At 40.3% G+C, this 19,391-nt stretch overlaps 1 protein-coding gene across 1 annotated transcript in view; it reads right to left on the reverse strand.

Moving 5' to 3' along the window:
• The window catches only part of EMB (embigin), a 51,108-nt gene that overhangs the window by 19,591 nt on the left and 12,126 nt on the right, over positions 1 to 19,391 (reverse strand). Inside the window, exons 2-4 of the mRNA XM_055140768.1 lie at positions 8,043 to 8,132; positions 2,132 to 2,318; positions 1,814 to 1,902 (exon numbers count right to left, since the gene is read on the reverse strand). Coding sequence (XP_054996743.1) covers positions 1,814 to 1,902; positions 2,132 to 2,318; positions 8,043 to 8,132 — 366 coding nt within the window. The remainder of the gene's footprint in view (positions 1 to 1,813; positions 1,903 to 2,131; positions 2,319 to 8,042; positions 8,133 to 19,391) is intronic.

Below are 19,391 nucleotides of genomic sequence, written 5' to 3' on the forward strand. Positions count from 1 at the left end.
ACCTATAAACTTCCTTCAGATAGAGAAAGACAAAATAATACATTTTATACATTAGTTATTAATTTTGATGTTTTATAGTTTCAGAAAAATATTAAATTCATACCAAAAATAAATGTCATTGCTGTACAGTTACTATACCCAGTCACCACCAAAGTTCCCTGAATCTCTACCACTGTCGCTATGTCACCTCTAACCTGCTTATCTTATTCCCTCACCTTTCCCCCCTGGTAATCAATATTGCAATCCAAAGTCAATGATTTGTTCCATGCTATGTTTTCCCTTGTTTTGTCTCACTATTTTCCAAAGATGCATCAAAACATCCAATATTTGTCTTCCTCTAACTTACTTCACTTAGCACAATACTCACCAGCTTAACCCACGCTGCAGCAAACTGCATGATTTTATTTTAAAGAGCTGTAGAGCATTCCCACCTGTATGTGTGTGTGTGTGTGTGTATATATATATATATATATACATATATAAATTAATTAACCATTGATCTGTTGCTATGCATTTAGGTTGTTACTATGTCCTGGATATTACCCTGAACACTCAACAAAATGGGAAAGAGATAGAGGAGAAAAAGAGGAGAGGGAAGAAAGAGAAAAGAGAGGAGAGAGGATTTAGGAAGAAAAGCTGGGAGGGAGGGAGAGAAAGAAAAATAAGGGGAATGGGGATGAGAAATGTGGTTGAACCATATGTTGTGCATCTATCTTCCATTAAGATCAATTAGGAAAATGGAAGGAGAAAGATTAAGAGACAATGAATTAAAGGAGGACAGTAATCTATGCCTTTGAAGAAACAAAGATTTAAAGACAAGGATTCATTCCTTTTACCATGCTAGAAACACTCACAAGGCCACAAACAGAGAGAGAGAGAGAAAGAGAGAGAGAGAGAGAGAGAGAATGTGCATGTGGGCATGCAGAAAGAATAGAGAGTGGGATTTAGATGCAAGGCATCTTAATTTATAGCAATCAGGAATCAAGCTATTTTACTTGGAGGGGACCTTGGAGGCTGTATTGTATTTTATCTGGTAAGCGATCCAGACTTCAAAACTTTTAGGAAAAGTAGAAAATATTTCTCATGTACCTTGAGAAACTAATATTACATAAAGCCCTCAATAGTTAGTTAATAGATTAACAGACTCCATTTCTCAAGTACCAGTACAGGCACTACAGCACTGCAGGTGACTAATATGCTACAAAATATAGGATTTTCATAAAGATAAATTAACCAGTTCATGACTGGTCTTTGCTATGACATTTAGGCCTTTACAGTTTGGATTTAATGATGGCAATAGTAAACTAGGTTTATTGTCACAGGAGATATGGATTATATTCAGTGTTTGACCTTAGAAGCTGCATTTATCATTTAAAATGGAACCAAAAGTAGGTGACTCTGTACACCTCCATATTATTTTAACTTTTATGGATCTCTAAAATCCCAAGTACAAGACACAGAACATTAAAGCATATTCTCATAACCTATGAAAGCATAACTCAGAAGCCTAGAGTTTGTGGGTTTAATCAATTAATATTCAAGAGATGCTGTGACTGTCAAATAAACTGGAAGTCTGGCTTTTAAGATTTAGATCTCATCTTTAAACTGAGAAACGAAGAAGAAATGAGATGTGAAATTTTCTTTGGGAGGAATATTAGACCTCCATTCTCAATGTCACCACTGACAATTCAACGGAAAGAACTTCTTTTAGTTGCATGATGTTGAGTATTGTAAAAATAACTTTTTAGTTGAAGGATCTTATTTTGAAGAACTCAAGCCTGGAATTAATGCTCCAGAGATTAGTGGTACTGACCTTTGAAATTAAACGTGCCTTTCAGTTCCTTTTCCTCTTTAAACAAGCAAGAATAACTTCCCATCTGTTTGCTATTTAAGATGGTGAACCTAAAGATAATTTAAGTTATTAATTGAGGCTTTTGCTCAAAAAAAAACCCACTTCTCAATGAAAATGAAAAAAATCCATTAATCAAATCTTTTAAAAAGAAACTATTTTGCAAATACGCAAATCAGAATATTAGCATACAACTCAAAGGGCAGAAAAAGAAAGAATGCCTAATCAGCAAAAATATTAGGTTTCACTTAATTTCACTGAGCCAAGCAAGAAAATACTCACATGTATTGGGTGTACAAGGTGCTTCCTGTGGCATTGATGACATAATTGTTCTCAAGTAGTTCATCACCTTTTTTCCAAGTCACATTTACTGATTTCAAATCTCCAGATGTTGTGAACTGGCATGAAAGTTCCACATTAGATGGTCTTTCTAAAGTAATATTTTTTTCTATTGGCACATTGGAATTTTCTATTAGGCACAACAAAAAAATGTGCAAGTTAACATTCATGACACATCCAATGCAATATATAAAAGTTTAAATCATCAACAGCAGAGCTCTATTGAGAAGTTCTCAATGTAGTGTTCTTTTAAAGGTTTGTTTTTTTGCTAGCATTGACTTGATTCTCTTTATTACTCTCTTTCATAGGAACAGCAGAAGAAAAATTGTGTTGAGATCAATGAAATATTAAGTTTCTTCTCTTAATCTCCTTGAAATATCTAATGAGGTTAGAGTAAAAAAATCTATATTGAAGAGTTTTATGTTAATAGCAAAGCAAATTGTACTGTTAAACAATAAAGAAGGAGTGCGGAGAGAAACGAATCATTGTTTTAACTTTAGTCATGTTGGTAATAGTTGTTTCAGTAACAGTTCGTGTATAACACAGATTTGTGTCATATACCAATGCTCTTCCTCAGCCCTTTTTCTCCTCAGGATCCGGAAGACTGAATAAAAATGCAGTTGAACAAATTAAGAGTTTAAGTAGAAATCTTATTATTAGGGATGAATTCAGGAAATTTAAAATGTCATACAAGTATAAAGAAAACACAAATATGTATGTGTATGTACGCATTTTTACATCCCACATGGAAGGATATTTAGAAACAACTTAGAGGCTGGAGCAACAGCACAGTGGGTAAGGCGTTTGCCTTGCATGCAGCCAACCCGGATTCGATTCCCAGCAACTCATATGGTCCCCTGAGCATCACCAGGAGTAATTCCTGAGTGCATGAGCCAGGAATAACCCCTGTGCATCTCCAGGTGTGATCTAAAATAAATAAATAAAAGACTAGCCTCTGAGCACTGCTGGGTACAAAGTAAAAATCAAAACAAATACAAAAACATAGAAACAACTTAAAAAAATTTGGACAGTGGTAAAGGAAAAGTACCAAGATGTAGAGCATTCTTCCTATATCAATTTTACCACTGCTAACCAGACAGTACAGAAGAAAAACATTCTATTTCTAATTCCAGCAAATAATTAAAATAAAGTTAAGAACTATAATATGCTTAAATTAAAACCCTAGTGATTCATGGATTTAGTCATTTAGCCTCAATTACTCCACCATCTCTAAAAACAGACTTGTGTATCTTCAGAGGAAAAATACCCTAATTATCTGTCTTATCTACACCCCCTAAAGATTAAGGGGGAGGGGCTGGAGTGATAGCATAGTGGATAGGGCATTTGCCTTGCACGTGGCCGACCCGGGTTCAAATCCCAGCATCCCATATGGTCCCCTGAGCACAGCCTGAGTGCATGAGCCAGGAGTAAACCCTGTGCATTGCTGGTTGTGATCCAAAAATCAAAATAAAATAAAATAAAATAAAGATTAAGGGGGGAGGGAATATTGCCTTAAACTAAGTATCTAGATCAAATGACCAGTTCCCAGGAAATTAAAAGGATTAGAAAACATGTTAAACCACACCCCGTAAAAATAACTAGATTACAAGGAAACTCAACAAGAATGATTGGGTTTGTTCAAAGAAGAGTGAGAAAATATAGAAAAAAAAATTAAGATACTTGAAAGCATGCCTTTTTTTCAAAAGACAAGTACAGTGGTAGGACATTGCTTTGCACATAGTTCCACCCAGGTTCAATGCCAGTAGTGATTCCTGAGCAGAGTCAGGAGTATGCCCTGAATACCTGGTATGATCCAAAAATCAAACAAATAAACTATATGAGTATTATAGAAATAAAATATTAAATACATTGTCCAAACACACACACCCGCGCGTGTGCACTCAAATAAAAGACAAACAAGGAAGTGATAAAATGAGAGAATGAACGGTTTTGTTGACTGCATTTTAAAAACACATTCTCTGGAGCCAGAGAGATAGCACAGCAGGTAAGGCACTTGCTTTGCACATGATTGACCCATGTTCAATCCCACAACCCCATATGTTTCATTAATTGTCACCAGGAGAGATCCCTGAGCCAAAAGTAAGCCTTGGGAACCCCCTGGCGTGGCCCCAAAACAAAATAAGCAAATAAAAACACTTCCTAATCTTGGGCTCAATAATGGGTTGATATCATTAAAAATAAAAAAAGCTGCCAGTAAGAGGCAGCTACTGTACTGCATCCTTCACCTCTTCCTCACAAGAGCCTTCGTTGGCCTAATCTTATTCTCCTGGTGGTCTCTGGTGTGTGTGAAATGCTCACAGTTTTGTTCTAGACAGAACCTTCCAGAAAGGGGCATAATAAGTCTCAGTCATGGTAGCCGCCCTCTCACAAGACTTCTTACTCTGGAGCCCTGACACTGTTCTTTTAATTCTCCCATTCAGAGAACCTTGCAAGGTACCAACAGCATCCTTCCCACACAGCAGAGCCTTGCAAGTTCTCCGTGGCATATTTGATACGCCAAATACAGTAACAATGATGGGTCTCATTCACCTGACCTTGAAAGAGCCTCCAATGTGGCACCACTGGGAAGAACAAGTAAAGAGAGGCTGCTAAAATCTCAGGGCTAGGACAAATAGAAATGTTACTGGCACCTACTCCAGCAAATCGATGATCAACAGGATGACAGTGATACAGTTATCATTAAAAATGTAATGAGGGGCCGGAGCAATAGCACAGCGGGTAGGGCGCTTGCCTTGCAGCGACCAACCCGGGTTCGATTCCCAGCATCCCATACAGTCCCCTGAGCACTGCCAGGGGTAATTCCTGAGTGCATGAGCCAAGAGCGACCCCTGTGTATCGCCGGGTGTGACCCAAAAAGAAAAAATAAATAAATAAAAATGTAATGAGCAGCCCAAAAGTACAGTTTAAATTAAACAGTGTAGCATCATTTTTAATTACTTTTTAAAGTCTACAGAAATGCTTCCTTAAACAGTGACCAGGTGCAAAGTTTGCAAACAGTTAAGTGCAGTTTCATGAAGTGCTTTGTGGGCACATGCTTGAAATAACTACTGGTGTAATCCTTAAATTGCTGAACTGAATTTTATGCTAAAAAAAAAGGACCTAGGTACAGAGAGATTATTGTAAGATTCTATAATAAGGGGGTGGGGGACTACAGGGAGGATTTAGTTGGTAAAACTGAAGGGATTTACGCATTTCAGCATATCTGCTGTGCATCTACTGTGAGTCAGAAATAATGCTAAGACCTAGTCACAGGAGAAAATATCACAAGATCTTCAATATTGATTCTTAAAGCTCCTGTTCTCTGAAAAGCTTCCTCACTTCATCTTTATCTCTGGGGTTCCTCAAACCAAGTCCTACTGAAATTTCTTAATTAAAATTGTTTTGGTAATCACTTTAGAATTTGGACATGTAGCACATCATTAGGTACCTATTATTAACATGTATGGGTCAATTTATTTTAAAAGAAATAGCCTAATGTTCTGCCAAAGAATCTATTCACCAGGCTCTCAACTTTAACACCTAACATCCTTTGTTACCCCAGCTCTTGATTGCACTTAAGTCTTTCTTCCTGGTTCCTATACTCTTAGCTCCCTGTGTCCAACCGCCGGGCGATCACACAGTACTTCAAATGCAGCACAGTCCAGGGAAACACATCAGCCTTCTTTCCCACTGATTTGCTACAAATCACAGGCAGCAGCATTCAGCTGATTCAATTTGTAAGACATCAGATTTGCTCAGTTTTCCCCAACACTCCTTATAGGCCTTTGATGGGATTCAAGACCCATGACCCCGAACTGTGGCACTTTGGTATTTAAATATTGAAGCTGAAAAAGTTTGAAGAAACAAACAGATTTGGGAAGGTTAGTTTCCCTCCCCACCCTATGTTTCTCCCAAAACACAAAGTCAGAAGCCTCTGCTGGAGTTGCTCTCTCTATGCTCTCTGTCTCTGTCTGTCTCTCTCTATCTCTCTCTATCTCTGTCTGTCTCTCTGTCTCTGTCTCTGTCTCTCTCTATATCTCTCTCTGCCACACTCTTCTATTCAAAGAGAAAGGAAACCCAGAAGAATCTTAACAAAAGTCTGGTTTGCTATTTCCTGTAACTCAGACTCTGACACATCCTGTGATAGCTGCTCGTTCATCAAAGCCCCCAAACTAGATCTGCATATACCCCAAAATCAAACAATAAAAACAAAAAGGATGTTCTGTTATGGAAAAAGGTAAACATGGTAGCAGAAAATATTTTTAGAGGAAATTGGGTAAAATACTGGGTGGAAACCAATGGAAAGAGTAGGCTACGGTGGTGCATGCAAGACTTGCTCAGATATGTGTCATGCCAAAAGTCAAGCCACGGCAGAGGGACAGGAGTAATCACAAACAGGAAAACTCGGTCTCTTTAAAACAACCAGAACACTAGTTTTAGCAGCAGTATCAGAATAAAAGAATGAAGAGGAAGTGAGCAAAGTAGGTTCAATAAATAAATAACCAGTCTGGCATAAGCTACAAAAATCTATTTCTTGCTCTTGCTCTGGGCACCTGACATTGTCTCATCGAGCAGCAGCTGTGGGGGGGAGGGGGGAGTGAGTGGAGACCTGCTCAAAAGGCTCTGCAAACTGATATTTTCAACGGGTTCTCTCTTAAGTGCTTCATCCCAACACAGAGAACCAAGGAGAACATACAAAAAGTGAAACAAGTACCACTGGAGAGTTGTAATCAGCTTTTACAAGAACAAACAGCCATGTTGGACTAGTGGCATTTGGAAACAAACAGACGTTGTACAAAGTCAACTAGTTGCACAAAGGCAAACAAAATGTCTCGCCTGGCCCCTTGATTCCAATTTTACAGAAGCAAACTAGCTGAGGTCTGAGGACAGCCAGACACTGCACATATAAATGAATAGCTGCAGTTGTTGACTTAGAGTCAGGCTTAGAATATTTTACAAAATGATGGCTGGAGAAATCAGTCGGGATGGGAGATGTGTCCCGAAAGTAGATAATGGACCAGACATGGTGACCTCTCAGTGTCTGTGTTGCAAGCCATAATGCCCCAAAGTACAGAGAGAGTATGGAGAATGTTGTCTGCCATGGAGGCAGGGGGAGGGTGGGAAAGGGGGTTGTACCGGGGATATTGGTGGTGGGGAATGTGCACTGGTGGAGGGATGGGTGTTTGATCATTGTGTGATTGTAACCCAAATATGAAAGCTTGTAACTATCTCACGGTGATTCAATATTTTTTTTAAAAAATAATATTTTACAGCACCATTAATAATTTCATGTATTGTTTCTGAAATAGGTGATATATACTCTTACAACCAAAGAACTCTGAGGTTACTTTTCAAAACAATGAAATCCAAAACTGTGGACAAGAAAACTGCTGAGTTTTATTAGAGTTCTTTACTTGCTGTTCCATAGCACGGTGTTCATTCAGCTGTTAGCCACTTTTAATTTCTCAGACTAAAGGTCTCTGATGGGTAACATGAATTCTTCCTTCAATGCAACACACTGAGAGGATGTACCAGAAAGGACTGAGGAAAATATGAGGATATTCTAATCAAATCAAACCTTCCCTTCTCTCCTAGTCTCTCTCTCCTAAGAGAGTCTAACCCTCCTCTTCTGGACTAACTGCTTCCCTTCCCCCCCACTCCCCCACCCCCCGCCTCCACTCTCAGAGAGACCTTATCCTCATTCATTAGTTTCCCATTAGATTAAAAGTAAGAAACACTGTTTTCCACTAGACCACAGGAATGGGTTGATACCTTATAAGGCACAAAGCAGTGGCATGACTAAATCTACAAAGTCACCTGGACACAATTTGTTTGAAATATGACACATTGTTACCTGTTAGAGATATGTTATGACTCTCCAAGGAAAAGTTGGAGTATTTTGCCATCATTTCATCTCGAACTTGAAGACTTGTAAAAGCTGAAGCTGGAAGACAAAAAGCACAGGTTGATTATACATTAGTGATGAGATTAAATGACAATCCAAAAATTTTGCAATGACTAAAATGTTATATTGTATACTGCTAATGAAAAAAATGTTTTCATAAATATTTTATTAACTAGATAATATATTCTATTGAGATTTAGAAACATTGGCTACAATGTGACCAAATTTCTAACCTCTCTCTAAGTTTTTATTTTTAACTGGAAAACCCTATTGCTGTGTATCAAGTAACCCCCTCAAAAAAACTTACATATTTTTTTAGTTTACAATTTGTGATATCTTTATAAAGGTTTTTTTGTTAAGTGCAGACATGAAGGAATTAGATAAAACTGCCAGGGAAAAAAAGGGGGGGAGGAAATTAAGAGGTAGAAAGGGAAGATCAGAAGAACAGAAAGGCACAGAGAGACCATACTAAAGTACCTAAGTAAGGAACAGCACAAAGAACATTTGGCACCAGAGGGCAGAGAAGATAAAAGAGATATAGAGTGAGGGTTTGTGCCGCATATTTTAAAGTAAAAGTCCAATTAGATAGTTCATTCCACTAACAGCTGGCTGCATCTTCTACCAAACTGACCTTCAGGCTTTCTTTATGACTTCTTTTGAAATATTTACTAAAGAAACAAGGTTTTCATTTTCGCTTCTCCCACTCTTCTGAGAACTGTTTTACTGAGGATTTTTCTGAAAATGTGCATGTCTTCATAGGAAGGCGCCCCATCTATCTTACTTCCCACAAATACCATCCCACCTCTATCTACCATAACTGAGAAGGGAGAAAAGACTAATCATTGTAAACTTGGATGCATTTTTTTTTCAACGTTTTATTCAACTTAAAATTTAAACCTGGGCCATTTTGCTTCACCTTACCTTTTAGATGTTTTGCTCAGAAACTTATTCCAGAACTTTCCTGTTCTTAAGTGTACAGAAAAACGGTATCAAAACAATTTATTGGTCTACAGTTGAAAGCCTGCCTCAAGTGCTGGGGCAAAGGCAATTGGGACAGAGAAGGGACCACAAGGACAATGATAGAAATGATCACTCTGAATAAGAACTGTGTGCTGAGAGTATGTAAAGGAACAAACATGACTGCCTCTCAGTACCTGTATTGCAAACCATAATGCCCAAGAGGGGGAGAGGGAGAGAGACAGAGACAGAGACAGAGACAGACAGAGAGACAGAGAAGAAATGTGCCTGCTATAGAGGCAGGCTGAGGGGTGGGGGAGGGAAACTGGGGGCATTGATGATAGGAAATGTGGACCACTAAGGGATGGGTGTTGAAATATTGTTGACTGAAACACAATTATGAACAGCTCTGTAATGGAGTAACTCACTGTTATGCAATAAAAATAATTTAATTAAAAAAAGATACTATGCCCTTGAATAAACAAAAAAGAAAAAAGAAAATAAAAATGCTACCAAAGTCCATGATTACTTTTACTGCTTCAGCTTAGTAATAAAAAAAATCTACCTGGCATAATTTATCTCTCACTAAGCAGAGCTCCAAATGTTTTGTTAGCTCTGATGCACCTTCTAAAGGTCAAATGCACTTTGCCATAAAATAATCCTCTAATGAATTAAATGCATACATTATACTATTCTGTGACAGTGATTATATGAAACCAAGCCCTGAGTTTCTCACTAGGCAAACAGGAAGAGAAAATATTTCTCCTACCCACATGTTCTACCCACGTATTCTCTTGGTATCTCTTACACACACACACACACACACACACACACACACACACACACACACACACACACACATACACACACACCAGATTGGGGGTAAGTGCAAGAGAGAGACAGAGAGAGAGAGAGAGAGAGAGAGAGAGAGAGAGAGAGCTCTAAAAAGTCTATTAACATTCTTCCCTAATGGGAAAAAATGTTTTCTGTTCCTGTGCACAGCTCATTTGAGGGTTGGATTAAAGGACAAGTATCTCAAGAAGATGAAGGCAGATGCCATTTACTTCTAGAAGGTACTGATAAGAAGGAAGGAGCTTTTCTACCATATCATCTACTCAGTGAAGCTTGAAAAATAAAAACTTTGAATGATTTACTTCTTTGCTAGGAAGCTCCCTTCAGAGGTTCTCCGCACACTTTCTCCTTAAAAAAAGAGCCCCAGCCTCATTTTTTTTTATAACATTACATCATATATTACTGCTATCATTATTGTTTTTGTTCCCATTGTTAGCATCAAGAGGTAATATGGCTGCAAAAAAAGAAGCTATCATTTATATTCTAATTTTATTGAATAAGTGAATAAAACATTTGACACTGGAGTGATCCTGATTAAAAATATGAAACTGAGTCAACTGGTCTCTAGAGGGCCATGTGGATCTTAATATTGATTCAAACCCATAGAAAGTGTCTGAGTCACAGAAATTTCATAATGGCACCCTCAGGGTAATTGCTATCACTGGTTGGTACATTTGATATAAATTGGCTGTGAACAGAGCGTGAAGTCTTATTTGCACTTGTGAGCAATTCTCAGAGTGAAACAAAGATGGAGACAGTGCCAAGGAGACAAGTTTCCAGGTGGCAGGTACGTTCCTACCATTTGTCATTAGGTCCTGCATGGACAGGCTTGTGGCACCTGCCTTAGAACACACTCAAAGAGGAAGAACGAGAAAAGAGAGGAAAAAAATGCAGACTTTCATCACAGAGATGTTCGGTGGAATCTGGGCAACTTCATGGTCCAAGTGGCTGCTTTGCAAACATGAGGCTGCCAGTTTGCTCCCTGATTTGTCTCTGCTGTGTCCCAGTAATTCTGCTATTTGAGGGCCTCAATACCACAACTGCACACTGCAGCTAAGTGTGTATAGGCATCACAACGGAACCTCAGCACACTGCAGCTGTGTAAGCATCACAACTGAAGTGTGTGAGCACTGCAACTCAAAGTGTGCAGGCACTGTGGCCAGGCACATAACAGTGTATCTGCTTGCATAACACCACTGAAAGCATGCAGTTCCTGAGGAGGGTATCAGCCAATGTGTGACTCTTGCTGAGACCCACAACCACGAGTGGGTGTGGCCCCTGCTCATGGCAACCACAGCAAAAAGAAGGGAAGGGGGATTTAGAAACAGAAGGTGCCAGAGAGATAGTACAGCAGATAGGATGCTAGCCTTGCGCACAGTCAACCAGGGATTCGATCCCGGGCATCTGGTATGGTCTACCAAGCACCATCAGGAGTAATTACTGAGTATGGAGCCAGGAATAATCCCTGAGTAAAGATGCTTGTGACCCCCAAACTTTAAAATATAATTTTGAAAAATGTAAAAATTTAAAAAGAGCAAGGATGTGTGGGTAGCATGATAGAATACACTAGCTGTTATGACCACTTCTTATGTTACTAGTTCATGGAACACAAGTACAGTCAGAATCCCATGCACTAGTTATAGCCTAACTTCAACCTCTCATTACAGCATACATCCTGATCAGGCTCTTGAGATTCCACTGGACAAGTCCCAAGTACAAAAAGAACATGCATGACTTCTATGGGCTATTATTTTTACCCATGGGAAATGCCCCTTTAAGAAATGTTATCTACAAATCTGAGTGGTAATGTGGAAAAGTGGGGCAGTTCTACTATGGAGAGTAGTTCAAGTGATTTCTTTGCTTAACCAATGTATTTCTTTTTTACTTATTTACTTTTCTCAAGGCCACATCAGCCGTGCTCAGAGCTTGCTCCTTGTTCTGTGATCAGGGAATCACTCCTGGCAGTGTTTGAGGCACCATAGTCAGTGCTAGGTATTGAACCCTAGATGACCACAGGTGAGGCAAGCACCTTACCTACTGGCTCCCCAAGACAATATTTCAGACACCCCCTCAAGATGATTTTTCAAGAAGTGAGACGGTAGTTAAAAAAAAAGCTGGCAAAAACTGAATCAGTTGGCACTGAAGGGAACTTGCAGGAGATCTGTCAGAGTTGGCTTGTATCTCCTGAAAAGGTAAGTGTAAGTCACAAAAAGAAGTCCAAACTGGAGAAGCCTAATTTTGTATCCTAATCCCAGTTCTGTCACTGACATGCTACTTGGAGTTTCACTTTATTGAGAAAGAGGGGAGGATCAGGAACACTGTATAATATAATATGGAGCTCCGTGCCAAGATCACAACATGCATTCCTCAACTTAATCAGTTTCACTTCTTAATCACTGCTGGAAAACTTCCACCAGGCATTCGTTTACAGGTAGTGGCAATGATGCCAATATAAAAGAGTAACATCTAAAAGCTCAAGAGATGAAAAGGTTCTCGACCCCCCCACACACACAATCCTGTCCCAGTAGAAGGGAAATGATTCATGAAAGTGCTACATTAAATAATTGAATAATATCCTCCTTAATTGTCACCTATCATTCTTTTATGTGGAACAGGAAAATCATCTCTACATGAATATCTTTCATACATTATATTTTAAAATAGATATTGCTAGAGGGACTTCCAAAAGATGTTATTAATGATTTATTTTGTCTTTTGAGGGGAATATTTGGGGTTGGGACCACAGTCTGTGGTGTGCAGGGCTTATGCCTCTCTCTGTGCTCAGAGGTCACTCTCAGTAGTAGTCAGAGGACCAAATGTTTTGTCTGAGGTTGAACCAGGGTCAGATTCATGCAACACAAGTGCCTTAATAGCTGTGTATCTCTCAAAACCTATGCCATTAATACTTTCATATAAAAATAATTATATTTTCCGCCCCTCCCCGCCCCCTGCCCACCGCGGCTCGGGGCTTCTCCTGAAGCCCCTGCCTGGCACCTTTCCGCCGCCGCCGTCGGATCCTGACCAATCTCCATCCTGCAGGTAAACAGGCAATCCCTTGGAGAGCCTGCCTCAGCGCGGAGAAGTCCCCTCCCCGCCCCCTGCCCACCGCGGCTCGGGGCTTCTCCTGAAGCCCCTGCCTGGCACCTTTCGGCCGCCGTCCGATCCTGACCAATCCCCTCTCTGCTGCTTAGGGGCGTGTCCTCATCTCAGGGGGCGTGGCCTTAAAAGTGGGCGTGGCCTCTTTCCGGAGCACAGGCCGCTAACGCGGCCGCAGTTATTTTTTTTTTACCATTCCATGCCTTCTCCTTTGGCCACAATTGATAGAATTCATTCCTTCAAAGAACTCCCTGAGGCCCTCCCTTCCCCCCACTTCCCGCTGCCGTCAGCGTCTCCCGAGTTTCTGAAGTCACTCCCTGCTCGCCCGGCGCACCCCGTCTCCCCAACCGGCTTGTAACTGCGCACGTCCCCCCCATCAACAGGAAGACACTGGGGGCGTGGCCTGTGTCTTAGTGGGCGTGGTCTAAAGTGGGCATCGCCTCCTCTCAGAGCGGCCAACGCTAACGCGGCCGCAGTTATTCTTTGCTACCTCAGCTCAATCCGTACTGTGTATTCCTTTGAAAACTCACTTTTGCGATCTCAAACATTTACGCAAAATAGCCATTAGCTTAGGCTGACAGTATAAAACCTATCAGTGAATAAGGGAAGTTTAGCACAATAGGAGCCCCTTCTTCCCACAAAAAGGAAGAGGAATAAATAACTACAAGCTTCCAACTCTGCACTTCCGTGACAATATGAAGAAACAGCGAAAATCCCCTCCACCAAGAGAGGGAGAAGAAAAGATACTAGAAACCTCAAAAGAGTCTCCCAACATCTACGACCTCTCAGATAAACAATTCAGAGAGGAAATATGGAGGAGAGTCGACCTACTCCAAGCAACTATGGAACAGACATCCAATAAATTAAGGGAGGAGATGAATCAAGCGCTGGAACGGTCTACCAAGAAAATACAGGAAGAAATGAGAGCAGAAATGAGAGCAGAAATTTCAAACCTTCGAACCGAAGTCTCACAAATAAAGCAATCGGTAGATGAAATAAAAATCTCACTAGATGCCCTCAACAGCAGAATGACTACAGCCGAAGACAGAATCAGCGAGCTTGAGGATGAGCTGCAGAAAGCTTACAGACAGCAACAAATAATGGCCAAAGACCTCAAAATGGCTATAGAGCGAATCAGAGCCCTGGGGGATGACTTCAAGAGGAACAACATAAGAATCATTGGAGTACCAGAACCACAGGGAAGTAACCCCAATGAAAAAAACATAGTCAAAGACATCATCACTAAGAAATTCCCAGAGCTGGAGAAGGCAGGCGTCCAGATACAAGAAGTCCGAAGAGTGCCAGCAAAAAGAGACCCAAATAAAAAGACTCCGAGGCATATCATAGTCAGAATGGCGGATGCTGTAGATAGAGACACAATTCTACAAGTAGCAAGGTCAAAGAGGGAAATCACATACAAAGGAGCACCCCTCAGATTTACGGCCGATCTGTCAGAAGAAACCCTCCGAGCCCGAAGACAATGGTGGGACATAGTGAAAAAACTCAACGAAATGAATGCCTCACCAAGAATACTTTATCCAGCTAAACTCTCACTCAAACTCGAAGGAACCATACACTATTTCTCGGATAAACAACAGCTCAGGAACTTCATAGACTCAAAACCAATCTTGAAAGAAGGTCTAAAGGGGCTACTGTAAGACAAGGAGGAGCCCCATAAGAACAACAAATCCCACAGAAAGATGACACAAAACCACATCACAATAATCTCTCTCAATGTCAATGGCCTAAATGCACCTATCAAAAGACACAGAGTGGCTAAATGGATCCGGAAATTAAACCCAACATTCTGTTGCCTGCAAGAAACACACCTGAACAAACAGAGTAAACATAGACTCAAAGTCAAAGGATGGAAAACAATCCTCCAAGCAAACAACCCCCTTAAAAAAGCTGGAGTGGCCATCCTGGTATCCGACAACATAGATTTCAGGATGAAAAAGATCAAAAGGGACAGCGAAGGTCATTTTCTGTTTATCAAGGGATATGTACAACAGGAAGAAATCACACTCTTAAACGTATATGCTCCTAACAAACGACCGGCTAAATATTTAAAACGACTCCTAACAGACTTCAAAGAGGACATCACTAACAGCACAATTGTAGTCGGAGACTTCAATATGGCCTTATCACCTCTAGATAGATCCACAAGAACAAAACTCAACAAGGAAACACTGACTCTGAATGAAGAAATTGAAGAGAGAGGCCTAATAGACCTATACAGGGCCTTACACCCCAAAAAGAAAGAATACACATTCTTTTCCAGTGCACATGGAACATTTTCAAAAATAGACCATGTACTGGGCCCCAGAACATACCTCAATAGAATCGGAAAAATAGAAATTGTATCAACCATCTTTTCAGACCACGATGCGCTGAAGATAGAAGCTAACCACCCACAAATACGGAAAATCAAATCAAACACCTGGAAATTAAACAATTCCATGTTGAACAATGAGTGGGTCAAGAAGGAAATCAAGGAAGAAATCAAAAGATACTTAGAAACAAATGAGAATGAAGACACGAGCTACCAAAACCTATGGGACGCCGCTAAAGCCGTGTTAAGGGGAAAATTTATAGCTCTCCAAGCATTCCTCAGGAAGGAAGAAAGGACCCACATAGATAGCTTGACTTCACGACTCAAGACCCTAGAAAAGGACCAGAGAAAGGACCCCAAACCAGACCGAAGGAAAGAAATAATAAAAATTAGAGCAGAAATTAATGACATCGAAACCAAAAAAACAATCCGAAAGATCAATGAAACAAAGAGTTGGTTCTTTGAGAAAATAAATAAGATTGATAAACCGCTAGCAAGTCTCACAAAGAAAGAAAGAGAGAAAACTCTAATAAATCGAATCAGAAATGAAAAGGGGGACATCATAACAGAAACCAGTGAGATTCAAAAGATCATTAGAGACTACTTTGAAAGTCTTTACGCCACAAAAAAGGAGAACCTAAAAGAAATGGATGGATTCCTTGATTCCTATAATCTCCCAACACTGAAGAAAGAAGACCTGGAATACCTGAATAGACCCATCAATGTTAAGGAAATTGAAACGGTAATCAAAAACCTCCCCAAAAACAAAAGCCCAGGCCCAGATGGTTTCACTGGCGAATTCTTCCAAACATTTAAAGAAGACCTATTGCCTGTTTTCCTCAAACTTTTCCAGGAAATTGAAAAAACAGGAACTCTCCCAAACAGTTTCTATGAAGCACATATCTCCCTAATACCAAAAGCAAACAAAGACACCACTAAGAAAGAAAATTACAGACCAATTTCCCTGATGAACACCGATGCGAAGATCCTCAACAAAATACTAGCAAATAGGATCCAACAACTCATCAAAAAGATCATACATCACGACCAAGTGGGATTCATCCCAGGGATGCAAGGATGGTTTAACATTCGGAAATCAATCAACATAATCCAGCATATCAACAAAAGTAAAGATAAAAACCATATGATCATATCCATAGATGCAGAGAAAGCATTTGACAAGATCCAACATCCTTTCATGATGAAAACCCTCGCCAAAATGGGGTTTGGAGGAACTTTCCTCAAGATAGTCGAAGCCATCTATCACAAGCCTACGGCAAGCATTATCCTCAACGGGGAAAAACTAAGGGCCTTTCCTCTGAGATCGGGCACAAGACAAGGATGCCCACTCTCACCACTCCTCTTCAATATAGTACTGGAAGTACTTGCGATAGCTATTAGACAAGAAAAAGAGATTAAGGGCATCCAGATAGGAAGGGAAGAAATCAAACTCTCACTATTTGCAGACGACATGATACTATATCTAGAGAAGCCTAAAACCTCTACTAAGAAACTCTTAGAAACAATAGACTTATACAGTAAAGTTGCAGGCTACAAAATCAATACCCAAAAATCCATGGCCTTCATATATGCAAACAATGAGGCAGAGGAAAGGGATATGAAAAAAGCAATCCCATTCACAATCGTGCCCCAGAAAATCAGGTACCTCGGAATCAGCTTAACCAAGGAAGTAAAAGACCTTTACAAAGAAAACTACAAAACGCTACTCCATGAAATCAAAGAGGACATGAGGAAATGGAAACATATACCCTGCTCGTGGATAGGGAGAATCAATGTTGTCAAAATGGCAATACTCCCTAAAGCATTATACAGATTCAATGCGATCCCTATAAGTATACCCATGACATTCTTCAAAGAAATGGATCAAGCAAACCTAAAATTCATATGGAATAACAAACGTCCAAGGATAGCTAAAACAATTCTTGGGAAAAAGATGATGGGAGGCATCACCATCCCCAACCTCAAACTTTACTACAAAGCAGTAACAATTAAAACAGCATGGTACTGGAACAAAGGCAGAGCCGTAGACCAATGGAACAGGGTGGAATATCCCTACACACAACCCCAAATGTATGACCATCTAATCTTTGATAAGGGAGCAAGAGAAGTGAAGTGGAGCAAGGAAAGCCTCTTTAACAAATGGTGCTGGCACAACTGGACAACCACATGCAAAAAAATGGGTTTAGACCTTGACCTGACACCATGCACAAAAGTCAGATCAAAATGGATTAAAGACCTCAACATTAGACCACAAACCATAAGGTACATTGAAGACAAGGTCGGCGAAACCCTCCACGATATTGAAGATAAGGGTATCTTCAAAGGTGACACGGAACTAAGCAATCTAGTAAAAACAGAGATCAACAAATGGGACTACATTAAACTAAAAAGCTTCTGCACCGCAAGAGATACAGTGACCAGAATACAAAGACTATCCACAGAATGGGAAAGGATATTTACACAATACCCATCAGATAAGGGGTTGATATCAATGGTATATAAAGCACTGGTTGAGCTCTACAAGAAGAAAACATCCAACCCCATCAAAAAATGGGGCAAAGAAATGAACAGAAACTTTACCAAGGAAGAAATACGAATGGCCAAAAGGCACATAAAAAAGTGCTCTACATCACTAATCATCAGAGAGATGCAGATCAAAACAACCATGAGATACCACCTCACACCACAGAGACTAGCACACATCCAAAAGAACAAAAGCAACCGCTGTTGGAGAGGATGTGGGGAGAAAGGGACCCTTCTTCACTGCTGGTGGGAATGCCGACTGGTTCAGCCCTTCTGGAAAACAATTTGGACGACTCTCAAAAAATTAGATATTGAATTCCCATTTGACCCAGCAATACCACTGCTGGGAATATATCCCAGAGAATCAAAAAAGTACAATCGAAACAACATCTGCACATGTATGTTCATCGCAGCACTGTTTACAATAGCCAGAATCTGGAAAAAACCCGAATGCCCCAGAATGGATGACTGGTTGAGGAAACTTTGGTACATCTATACAATGGAATACTATGCAGCTGTTAGAAAAAAGGAGGTCAAGAATTTTGTAGTCAAGTGGATGGGCATGAAAAGTTTCATGCTGAGTGAAATGAGTCAGAAAGAGAGAGACAGACATAGAAAGATTGCACTCATCTATGGTATATAGAATAACAGAGTGGGAGACTAACACCCAAGAACTGTAGAAATAAGTACCAGGAGGTTGACTCCATGGCTTCGAGGCTGGCCTCACGTTCCGGGGAAAGGTCAACTCAGAGAAGCGATCACCAACTACATTGCAGTCGAAGGCCATGTGGGGGAAGGGAGTTGCGGGCTGAATGAGGGCTAGAGACTGAGCACAGCGGCCACTCAACACCTTTGTTGCAAACCACAACAGCTAATTAGAGAGAGAAAGCAGAAGGGAATGCCTTGCCACAGTGGCAGGGTGGGGTGGGGGGGAGATGGGTTTGGGGAGGGTGGGAGGGACACTGGGTTTACGGGTGGTGGAGAATGGGCACTGGTGAAGGGATGGGTTCCCAAACTTTGTATGAGGGAAGTGTGAGCACAGAAGTGTATAAATCTGTAACTGTACCCTCACGGTGATTCTCTAATTAAAAATAAATAAATTATAAAAAAAAAAAAAAATGAAGGTAAAAAAAAAAAAAAAAAAAAAGAAGAAAACATCCAACCCCATCAAAAAATGGGGCGAAGAAATGAACAGAAACTTTACCAAGGAAGAAATACGAATGGCCAAAAGGCACATGAAAAAGTGCTCTGCATCACTAATCATCAGAGAGATGCAGATCAAAACAACTTTGAGATACCACCTCACACCACAGAGACTAGCACACATCCAAAAGAACAAAAGCAACCGCTGTTGGAGAGGATGTGGGGAGAAAGGGACCCTTCTTCACTGCTGGTGGGAATGCCGACTGGTTCAGCCCTTCTGGAAAACAATTTGGACGACTCTCAAAAAATTAGATATTGAATTCCCATTTGACCCAGCAATACCACTGCTGGGAATATATCCCAGAGAGGCAAAA

This window comes from Sorex araneus, chromosome 1, assembly GCF_027595985.1.
Source record: "Sorex araneus isolate mSorAra2 chromosome 1, mSorAra2.pri, whole genome shotgun sequence".
NCBI lineage: Eukaryota > Metazoa > Chordata > Mammalia > Eulipotyphla > Soricidae > Sorex > Sorex araneus.